General features: G+C 29.8%; 1 protein-coding gene across 1 annotated transcript; it reads right to left on the minus strand.

The window, feature by feature from the left end:
- Positions 1 to 11,514: 11,514 nt before the first annotated feature.
- Positions 11,515 to 12,104, minus strand: LOC106687954 (fatty acid-binding protein, muscle). The gene has a single exon (XM_014432155.3). The coding sequence runs from the start codon at positions 12,018 to 12,020 to the stop codon at positions 11,613 to 11,615; it is 408 nt and encodes a 135-aa protein (XP_014287641.1). The 5' UTR covers positions 12,021 to 12,104; the 3' UTR covers positions 11,515 to 11,612.
- Between the last annotated feature and the right edge of the window lie 221 nt (positions 12,105 to 12,325).

Consider the following 12,325-nt stretch of genomic DNA (forward strand, 5'->3'; position numbering starts at 1 on the left):
TGCACCTGATACTGAAACAGTGTATAAACATAGTATGCATTTCACACCCCTTCTTCCTCCTTAGATTACTCCTAAGGCAACGATCGCGACACGCTTATAAGATTAAAAGTAGATCTAATGAACAGAAAAGTTGGCCACCCTTGTAGATTCTACCATCGCCCAGCGCCCCGAAGGCCTTAGATTCCCATTATACCTGTAATTAATAAATTAAAACGTATCAAGAGTGAACTGAAAAATACTATTTCTTCGGCAGTTGAGTAATCGATAGTAAATTATGGATAAAAAATAATCTACGCAAGTGGTTTCTAAAGCGAGTGCCATGGCATTCTGGGAGCTCAGGAAAAATACATGTGATTTAGATCAAAATCAAAATTTTTATTTAAATATATTTATAAATCTTAATATATAGATTTAATGGAACAGAAGAGTGTAAATTAAGGCACTGGAATCAAAATTTGTTTTGTTTTTTATCACCCATGGGCAGACAATTGGCTCAGGAAATCTACACCATAGCTGTACAAAGTGGGTGCAGCGGCACATTGTGATGCTCCAAGCGAATGTCTGGGGTGCCGCAAGCCAATGTCTCTTTCTCAAAATATTAAAAAAAAAAAATTTAATTCAAATATTAAATATACAGAGCATTCCAGGATTTACTTTGTCATGTTTTAATTTTTTATTTTCCTGCATACTCAACCGATTAAAGAATAGTTGATGCAACCTTTTTTATACTGTTTTAGTTCAGAAAGTTTGCAGTGAAATCTTTTTAGCTCAAAAAGGATGCCGAGACGAAAAAAGTTTGGGAACTAAAGAAACAGACTTTAGACAAGTAGTTTTTGATTTTTGTAATAAAAAATCGATAGAAGTAATTACAGTATACCTTTAACATTTTTTTGAAGTTAGTTACTTTCCGTATAGTAATTGTATTAAGTGTGTTTCTATCTGACCACTTACTTTCATAACCGAAAGTTGTTAAAGTTTCTTAAAATGCTCGGTACTTCCTGCTGATGGCTCTGCATCTATGGTATATATATCATGTTATTCTTCCGGATGTACACCCTCATTTAACTAATTTAAATAAATTTTAAAACCGAAAAATGTCGTTACAGGTTTGAGCCCGTTTTATCCGTCTTCCTGATCTTTTACGACAATTCCTTTTCTTATAGTTTATTTTTATCTCTCAGATGATTTTTTAGTTCCAATATTTATGAATAATTGTTTGTATAAGGGTAATCACAAACGTAAAATCTCTTTTTTTTTTTTAAATTATAAAATACTAAATTACCTTTATTTACAGTAATACATCACTTTATTTACAATAATACATATTACATCATTTTGAAGGCTGGATACCATTTTTTTACACTTTCGAAACTTCGGTCGATTTTTTGAAGAAGCTGTAACAGATCTTTATTTCCTTATCATACCAGTTTCCTGCTTTGTCCTTGAGGAAGCGTTGAACCTCATATTTCACAGCCTTGTCAGAGCTGCACCAAGCTAAAATTGGCTAAAAATGTTCTTTCAAATTAGAGAACAGTTGTCTAAATGAAGGTCGTATGAAATGGACTAGGTTTATTTTGGTGACAATTGGCCAGTAGTGGAATCAGGGATTTTCTTAGAGGAGCACCACGTTGGCAGTAACTGTCGCAGCCACTACGATTATGTAAACTAACTATTGTATTTCCTATCTTGACTGTAGAAAGCTTACAGCATTTTTTGCATGTCCTATAGCTGAAACATGTTGACGGCTTAACAAGGAACTGTTGTGCCATTCAACCTCATAACACCAATCTTATATGTAAATTATAACTTGAATGTTTCTTGTTTGCTGTATGGTGACAGTTTTTACTGTATTAAATCATCAGTTTGTATCATTCATTTACCAAGTTAACTATTCAGAGAGGTTAGATTTCCTTCTTTTTTACACTTCTTCAGGCCAAATCTGATATGCGGGGTACCACCCTGGAAAGGTCAACATGTAAATAGAAAACATAGAGTTTGTTTAAAACTCGACTGAACTGGTGATTATATAGAAAAAACTGTACATTGTAGATTGAGAACTACTTTTTGATAGATTATTGGATGGCGGAGACGACAGTAAAACAGAAATGGAGAAATACAAATTTAAATTTCTGTTAGTCAAGTAAAAATAGCTTGAAATTTACCTGTCCGTAGAATTAAGTATAAATTAATTTTTGTTATAATAATTTTTCACCAAATAATGTGACAACTAATTAATTAATAATTAAGTTATTTGGAAATAATGTTTGAAAAACAGTACCTCGGAAATAATTGTACATAAAGGAATCTTTCAGGGCTCATTATTAAGCTGATTGAATGACCCAAGTGGTTTATACTGATTATTTTTCTTGGAATTATATTTATTAAATATTGGTTTGAAAAACTCGGAAAATATTAAATATAAAGATTTCAATTGGGGCTACAATTTTATCAAATTTGCTAAAAAAAAAAAAGATATTTATTTTTTTTTTCTATAGTTTGTTGTTTTCATGATATTGAGCAATGAATAAAAAATAAGCGAACATTTTAGTTTTTTATTCATTAAAATGAACTTTCGGTTGTGCACTTGAAATACTTTAATACTTACTTTATAGTGACATTAACTGTCCCTGCTGTTTAGTCTAGGAAAAAAATTTGGTTACTTTCAAACAGGAAATTCACGTAAGCTGTTGAAAAAATATAGAGTGTGCAGAAATAAAAATAAAAACACAAGTGGAAATTTTCATTGGAGAAAACCTTTCACTTCTTGTTATAAGAAACTCCATAAAAAAAGAAAATTTGAAATCCATTTGTTTTAATGAGTTCCTAGGTATAATGCACTAAACTGGCACAGGATGCCATAATTGGATGAAAATTGCTCCTTTAAAATCTAAAATAATATATACCTCAATACACATACTTTTCATATACTAAAATTTGTGCTATTTCCTTCATTAAATTATAATAATTGACATAGTTAAGCTACAAGTTACGTTTTATTTTTCACTGCCTATTAACCTAAAATAAAAAAAAAAACGGCGGTAAAAAAAATAAAATGTTTTTTTATATTAAGCAATGGAAATGGTCAACTTTTCAACATCGTCTTTTTAGAACTGTTTTGCAAAAGAATACATTAATAGAAATTAGTCTCCAATTACTTCTAGATTAACTTGCAATTTTACTAGAGTAGTTGAAGAATGTGCGTGCAGTGTACAGAATAGACGTTCAGTTAATGTTCTGAAAATTTAATACAATGAGATAATACCTCGTTTTCCCTCTGCGGTCTTCAAATGGAATAGTACTTTTGAACCTTTCCTTTGTGGTAATTTTGCTTTAAATGGTTCGTTATTGAGGGAAAATTAATATTAATATTATGTAAAACTTTTCTAACCGGCATGCTGCATTAAACGGCAGTAATAATAATATAAATAAATAAAGTGCTGAGAAAACATTAAGTTCAATAAAACAAAAGAAAATAACCGAATTAGTGACTACAATTAAAAATTTAAAGGTCGTTTAAATAATTAGATTAAATCATGTATTCAAAGATTTTCTTTTTTAATTAGTTTGATAAATTTAACTTTAACATATATTAACATACATATCACTCATATATTTTTTAGTATTGCATTTTAATTTTACTTAATATAAACTCACTTTTTTTTTTCGTCAGAATAACCGGCGATGTCTATCCTGTTTGGGCCGGATATGTGGGGTGCTACTGTAATTCGCGTTGGCAGTTAAAAAAAATACAGGGTGTGTAGAAATGAAAAAAACAAATGGACATTTTTATTGGAGAAAACCTTTTATTTCTGGTTATAAGAGACTCAATAAAAAAATCGAAATCCATTTGTTTTAATGAGTTCCAAGGTATAATGCACTAGACTGGCATAGGACATCATAGTTGGATAAAAAATGTTTCCTTTAAAATGTAAGTTAATATATACCTCAAAATATTCTTTTTTCATATACTAAAATTTGTGTTCTTTACTTCTTTAAACTATAATTATTGGTTTAATAAATTTAACTTCAACATATACATATTACCTATATAACATTTAGTATTTAATTTTTTTTCTCCAGAATAACCGGCGATGTGTCTGTCCCGTTTTGTCCGGATACGTGGGGTTTTACTGTAATTCATCTCCGACAGATATGTCACTCTGTACTTGGTCATTCCAATCACTGACATTAATTTCCTTCCATCTCCGTCTCAATTTAAGTGGATTACTGAACTCTGTGAAGTGACCAAAGTGGTCTCCAATTAGATAGAAATTCCTGCCGGCTTGGTACCGTCTTTCACGCACACTTCGCAGGTCTCAACTTAATTCAATGGAAAAGAATCGAAGTCGTTGGCTAGAAGCTGGAATTTGCAGGTTTGTCGAACCAGGTTTTTAGGGCCAATAATTCTGATCCAGTAAAAATGTACATGCCCTTTTTTTTCTTATGAGCTTTGAAACAATTAGCTCAAATTATACGGATGCATACATTTCTAATAACACTTTGACTGGCACGATAATTAGCACGATTTCCAAGTAAAAAGTTAATATGATTTAATTGAATCATATTATATAATTAAAAAGTAAACAGACTACGAGTGGAATCTGCTTACGCCCAAGTGGATCACTATGAATTAAGTTAATTCTTAAACATTTTTAATATTTTTTGATATTCCCTATATTGATTTTTTCATGTTTCTAAAGATAAAACAATTTACATTTTTACCATTTATACTTTCACTAAACAATATATGAAATATTGGTCTATTTAATATACAATCTCTAAGATTTTACAAAAATTAAAACAAAGATTTTTCTAAAATTTTCGGCATTTCAACAATATATTATTCATCTATTACAATTCCTATTTTGAGAAACTTCTTTTCAACCAGGGAAAATATTTCTCTTTATATTATAAATTCTCTTTATAGTATATATTTATCTATTTCTCATTACTTATAACTATGAGAGGTGGTTAATTATTTCAAATAAATAAAGTTAATGATGAGAAGATAGTTGATCTTGAATAATATATATGAGGTAAGATGGTTGGGGGGGGGGTACAGTGAACCAACTATAAACTTGTTAACAGACATTTGAAAAATATAATATTATAGTTAGCCCCCAAACCTCATTACTCTTGGTAAGGTTAAAAACTTTGAATAGAGTCAATTTTAAGTTCAGAAAAAATCAATTGAAATGAGCACGGAATTTTTCATTTGATGCTTTCTGACTAAACTGGGGAATCCCCTTTCTTTAAATGAATGAAAAATTTTAAAGGCCCATTTACAAGGTGACAGTTTTCAGCCATGGCAGCAACTGCCATGCCCTTGCCATGGTGTAAAAAGAATGATATTTACTTAATGATTTTAGTAAAAGACAGAAGTTTTATTTTTAATTCTAATAATTACATTATTTTTTTATTCAAATATAAATAGAAACAGTATCGCTTGGGGTCAAATTGGATGTCGATTGTTTTATACTAAATTTGCTAACATCTTAATATTTTCAATCGTCAAAGTATAATCATAAGTTCCTTGAATTGAATCTTCTATTCATATCTAAAATACTACCTATTATATCAAAGTAAGTGGTATACTTGTAAGGATTTTTGTAATAAATCTCATTATTATATTGTAAATTATATATACATGATTTTTTTATTTGTAACCTGAACAATACAATATAATGATGATTGTCCTTGTCGAAACGTTCTTTCGAATTACTGTATTAGTCCCCTTGCATAGAAATACCTAAATAAGGGGGAGGAAAAAGTTTCCTCCACCTCGGGTGGTTGACACCCACTCTATACGACAGCAAATATCACCCTGTTTACACCATGCCATGGGCTGCGATAGTTGCTGCAATGGCTGAAAACTGTCATCCTCTAAATGGGCCTGTTTTTTACTTTTTCAACTGTTAAAAACAATTTACTGCCCTACGTTTCGTCTTTTTTTTCTTATTAACTTATTACATACCAGATTCAAAACCAATTACTTGTTATTCCCTTCAAATTCGCTATTATAAATTAAAAACTAATTATACTGATCTAAATTAGTTTAATGGACTTTATCAATTGATTATATATATATTTTTTTTACTATACTTTTTTTTATTTTGAGGTTTCTATTAAGTGGTTAAAGTTAGTGAACTGCAGTATATTTTGTTGTGTTTGATTCGCAATTGATCACTAATATAGCACAGGACTTTTTTATTATGTATTAGGAATTTGTTTTGAATTTTTTTCTTAATTTTTTATATTTAATTATCTGTTAGTATGTATTTCGTACCTTTTATTGGGCAATTAAATAAATAAATAGGTTAGTTAACAATACTCAGACTTTTTTATAATAGTAATCCAATGTATATATCTTTATATTAGTATTTGTTATGTCTGCAAGCTTATTTTCGATGGACAAGAAAAAAATATTCCTTTGGAACAACGTCAATATTTTGAGAATTGTAGGATCTCTTAAATTATTTTCTAATTGAAGAATATATTTCATGTTCGATGATTTTTAAGATTCGGTCAGTTATTTTAAGAACTTTTTACGTACCTCTCGTGTATACTCTAAACACCAAAAAAAGTTCTGAGCATTCAAATTTCTTTCAGTATATCTACTTGGACCTATTACGTTATCTTATCGCATAAACTAAAAATAGATAACTGCTAGAGTTGGGCAAAACTTATCTTAGGTAATAGATAACGGATATCACATAAAATTATCTATTATTCGATGTGAAAAATAAAGATAACAGCTTCATTGTTTTATCACCTTAAATAAGAAATAATTTTAATATACCTATGATTTTTCATGTTAGGTGATTAATTGAATATTCGACAAATAAAGAATGGTTATATACAGCGGACAGTCGCAGTTTTCAACTTACGAAGGTATATAGCAACTCCTTGAGAAGTGGCGCCCAATAGGTCTCTCAACAACTTCTCTGCTTCTAATCTCACCAGCATGTCGATGTAGTGTTATACTATGGATCCAATCTCATTCACTCTTTTATTACTTTTTACTCATTTATTAATACTTTTTATATTCGAGCAAAGTATATTTTGTTTATATTGTATCTTTCGTTTATTTATAGTATAGTGAGTCATAATTGTTAACTTACCTTAAATCTTCTGATGAAGTAGATTAAACCTTAAAATATGATTGTTGACTTACCTTTTTAAATTTAATGGTGAGAAGTATATGTTGTTCACAACCTTGGTATAATTTAACAAATGTATTACTAGTTCAATTATACTACAGAGCTCTTTAGTTCAATGATGAAGTATTTTTTATCAATATTTTGGTTCATTTTTTAATAAAATATATTTTAATTTATTAAAACAATAGTATATTTTTTTTCTCTAAAACCAAAGCTCAAATAGTTGGTTAGAAACAGAATGGCAATATTATCTTTGTATTCATGTGAAAAATGGTACCAATCATGATGGCTCCAATTTCAAAAATGCGATTGGAACTATACAATATTAAAAAAACCTGAATGTATCGGTTTTATGTCTTAATGTTCTTAGTTAAATTAAATGTAATAATAAAATAATATTTTTATTACGATAGTTCTGTACAAATAATACTAAACCAAATAAAAAAAGAAAAAGAAAAAGAAAAACTATTCTAATGGTAAATAGCAATAACTGTCAGTTGTGTTTCGTTCAACTCGCCAACAGCTCAATGTTTTATTTTAGTCCCAAACGTCAGTGTAACAGCTGTTGTGCCTCGTCTACTTCAAGGTGTCACTTAAAAATGTAGGGCGATTTTCTAATATCAAAATCAATTAATATTCCATTTTTTTTTCGTTCATCACTCAATTCACCAGATTGAACTTTAAATCTTAAATCAGAAAAATCTTCCTGCAAGGTTTTGTCACAAAATATCCAAGCATAAAACAAGAAATAGATTTCTCTGTTCAGACTTGTGCACCAAGCGCATGCAAGCGGGTTTGCCAAGGAAACCTTTTTTTTATTTTAACTTAAAAAAAAAACAAGGAAATTAAGTCGGGATTTCTTATGACTTAATTTTATCATTACCAGACTTAATGTAGTACTATAATTGATTTTTATCAATAAATCATTTATGTTAAATTATTCTAAAAACTTCATAAATAAGAAATAGCCTTTAACTCCGAAAATTTCATTAATTTTCTATTCATATGTTTAAATAAATTATAATGTTTGTGAGAAACGCTTATGGATTCTGCTATGAACGCCCGTATGAATAGTATTCCATAATATTAATAATAATAAAGGCCTAATGAACCTGAAGGTTCGATGCCGATACCACCAAATGCTCTCTGTTTTAACGCAATCCTCCCATCTACGTTTCGGTCAACCCCTCAGACTTTTACCTGTTAGTTCAGTGTTTATTAACATTTTAGGGATCTGCTCGTTACTATGCCCTACAACCTTACACGCCCATTTCATACGCCGTAATGCTATATTGAATTATATTTACCAGGTCTAGATCCATTAAATTAGCGTTGTGTAATCTTTTAAATTAATTTGAATTTTTTTCAGATTAAATTTTAAATCTTAATATTCGATAGTAAATCTCATAATATTCCATAGTAAACACTTAATGCTTTTAAATTACATTACATTCGGATACAACGTTATGGGGTAGAGGGCGGAGATAAAAAAAAAACCCGAAATGTTACGAAATTGGAGATTTGAGAACCTACTTAAAATTTCAAAAATGTTGGTAAAACATTATTCAAAGAGGTTACTATGTTTTTGTAAAAATGCTATTTAGGGAGATGTTTTTGAAAAAGTGATGATTTCAGATAATATTCCCTAGGCCTTGCAAATTTGCAAGGAGGGAAAATAGTTTTGAAACCTTGAAAATTGTTGAACACATATTTTTAAATTTATTTATAAAAAAAAGTGATAATAAAATAAATTACAACAATTATAAATGGTTCCATATTGTATGTTCACCTAAACTTAACCCTGTAAATTGATTCGAGAGTTCAGGGCCAAGTTATGATAACTGACAGAAAAAATAAGCTTTGGCAAGATGTCAATAAAAAACACAACTAATTAAACAAGTGATTGACCCAAACAAATAAAACTATGAAAACAGCAAAGATTGGTTTTCGGTCATAAAATGGATTATTGTGTCCAAAGAAGCTTTATTTTCGACTAAAATATTTACGTTCTTCCTAGCTTAGTTCTCATCCCAAATAATTATAAGCAGTAATTACCTACAAAGATTTTTGAGCAATGAATAAATTTCGTAGTTAGTATTTAGATGTAAGAGAGGAAGACAACAACGAAACCAAATTCTTTAAAATTACGTTTACTAAAAAAACTAATCAAATGGAAATCAAACTTAGATCTTTCCAATCTGGGCACTTCGGATTACAATGGAATAGCATAAAATGATAACAAAAAATAAAATTTTAAAAAAAGAGAAAATTCTTATGATCTGTTTCTGTTTGCTGAAATTTAAATTCAGAATACAATTTTTATAGTAATTTTATATGGAAATTTTATTCGAATAAAACATATTAAATTAAATCTCAATTACACAACATTCTTGGAATTGGGTAGTCGACCGCAGTAAAGGACAAATTGAGCATATCTATAGAATTAAGGTTAATTGGCAAATTGGTTAGAGCAATTGTCATTTCAACTGGTCACGAAAGGAAACCAAATGGCTCAGAACTCGTATTTTAAATGAAACATTATCACTTTAAATTTAATTTAAATATTCAAATTGTTTTTATCATTGAAATTTCTGAAATTTTTATTACACTTGACGAGATGCCATCAAGTACTAAATGGATAAATATATTCAATTAGGAAGCAGTTTCTATGAATATTTTGAAATCCCGTAAAGTGGATTTACAAAAAAAAATCTCACGAATAGAACTGCCATTGTGAGTTGAAATGCAACAATGTTGAATGTAAAAATTCTTTGATGAAGACAAATTCAAAAAAATTTGTATAAAAGTAAAATATAATATGAAAATAATAATTATTTTGTAATAATCCTGCTTAAAATTCGAAGTTTTGAATAGATGGTAAAATAAACTATCTATTTTTTATAAACAAAATATATAAAGAACCCCACTAGATAACTAAAAGAATAAAAAGGAATTTTATTTAGTTTAGTTTAGGGCCCCAAAAATGTGTAACTAATTCTGGTTTTTGTTAAGAGATTCCTGGAATGTTTAAATAAAATAAATCATGAATTCCTGATATCTCTAAAAATATGTGGAAAAGGACATGTGGAGTTTCTGCATAATTCACGATTCAAATCACGTTTTTTTCCCTGCTAATCACCAACTTTATTCCACTTTGAGTATTTTTTTAATTGAACAATATTACAACTATATTCTGAGTATAATAACCTAAACCATCTTCGCTGTAAGCCCTTTTCTTTATAATGAATTTTACAAAATATACATAACTGATGAATGTGATAAAACTGATACAAAACTGATAAATGATAACTGATGTGATAAAAGTAAATTTTATCTTTATCAAAGAAATTTAAAAATGACAGCTTAGAAAAAAATGTACTTAAGGGTGGAATTGCTGGTACCTATAGGTTTCCTGAAATCAAATAAACCGTGAATTTTCAACATGTCCATACTTGTAGACTTGGACATGTGGAGTTTTTGCATAATTCACGATTGAAATGGGAAAACGAATATTTTTTCCCACACTGATCACCAAATGGTCTCTTCACTTTAATTCACTCAAATTAAAAATATTATTATTATTATCTATATGTAATAATATTTTATTACACTAAGTATTCTTAGTGTATATTTTTATTACAGAACAAATAGATATAGCTCTAATAAAGAAATATAAACGTAAGTCTTGCCTCTCCTAATAATTTTACAACAGAATTAAAAATATTCAGATTTTTTTATTAGAATTACTAAGAAAAAATTGTCTGTAGCCAAGGAGACGTTTACTTAGAAAAAAATATTATAAAATATTATTGAAGAAAATATGTAAATATGAATGGCAAGGGTAAAAATATATGTACCTTTGGCAGTGATTCTGCATTATAGAGAATAAGAAAAAATAGTAATTTATAACAAAAATATGATAAAATGGTAAAAAAAAAATATACTATATGTAGAGAAAGATTTTAACGCTTACCTTGAAATATGAATAACGTCCATATAGAAGTGTTAGCTGTTTTACATCTTCCTAGGCGGCTTAATTTTCAAAAAAATCGATAAAAATGAATTGATTGGCTGTTTTAAAGAAATTATATAACTCTAATCTTTCACTAGAGCTGATTAAAGTTTTCTAATATTATTCAAGTTGATATTAATCATCAAGAATCGTTAAAATATAGTTGATAAACATAACTGAAAAAAAACTAATGATTTGTCATGAGAATAATTATAGCAATAATAAAGAATTCTAAACTGCTCACCTGAAAACATTAAGAGTAACTCAATTTTGCCAAACTTGAGTTGAATATTATACTTTGTAGTGTTTTAGTTGATTTGGGTTTTACTCAAAGATAAAAACTTTAAGTTGAATATTTATATATTATATATAATTATTATATGATTTAAATTACAATAGTAATTGAATAATAATGATAGTAATGGCAACCAAATAAAGCACTATGAGACAGCTTTGTAGATCCTGGTGCAGACGATGTTGTCCACAGTGAGGGTCATGACGACCTCCTCCTTGCTGAACTCCCGGACGATCTTGGACTCCTTGTCGCTCTTGGATACGTGGATGAGCTTGTTGTCGCCCTCCAGGGTGATGGTGGACTTCACCTTCCTCCCGTCAGCAGTCTCTTCGTCGAACTCCTCTCCCAGCTTGAACTTGACGACGGTATTCTTGAAGGTGGAGCTTGAGCTTAAGGTGTACTCCCCGTTGGACTCTGTCAGCTCGATGACCGGTGACACGGCATTGCCCATCTTCCTGGTGACAAGGCTGACACCCAGGGCCTCCATGAACTCATCGAACTTCTCGCTCTTGTCGAGCTTGTACTTGATTCCATAGAAGTCGCTGAGACCCATCTTGGTTGGCTAGAGAGATGGTGTGGCTAGAGAGACCTGAACGAGAGGACACGATGTGCACGGACTGGAGGTGCTAGCGAGCGACACCGGCTTATAGATAACCCGGCACAGGGATGCATTGCCCCCACCTTCCCTCATTCCCCTACCGTACGCTACATTCTCCCTGCTGATTCAATTTCCTGTGTTTTCCCTGACTATTATACTATTAAAAAAAATTAAAATCTTTCACAGAAAATCTCTGACACACTACTAAAACATATTAATCGGTCACTTCTTTTGGTAAGTTCCGAAGAGAACACGTTAAA

This window comes from Halyomorpha halys, unplaced genomic scaffold, assembly GCF_000696795.3.
Source record: "Halyomorpha halys isolate HHAL.00 unplaced genomic scaffold, Hhal_1.1 Scaffold1034.1, whole genome shotgun sequence".
Lineage (NCBI taxonomy): Eukaryota > Metazoa > Arthropoda > Insecta > Hemiptera > Pentatomidae > Halyomorpha > Halyomorpha halys.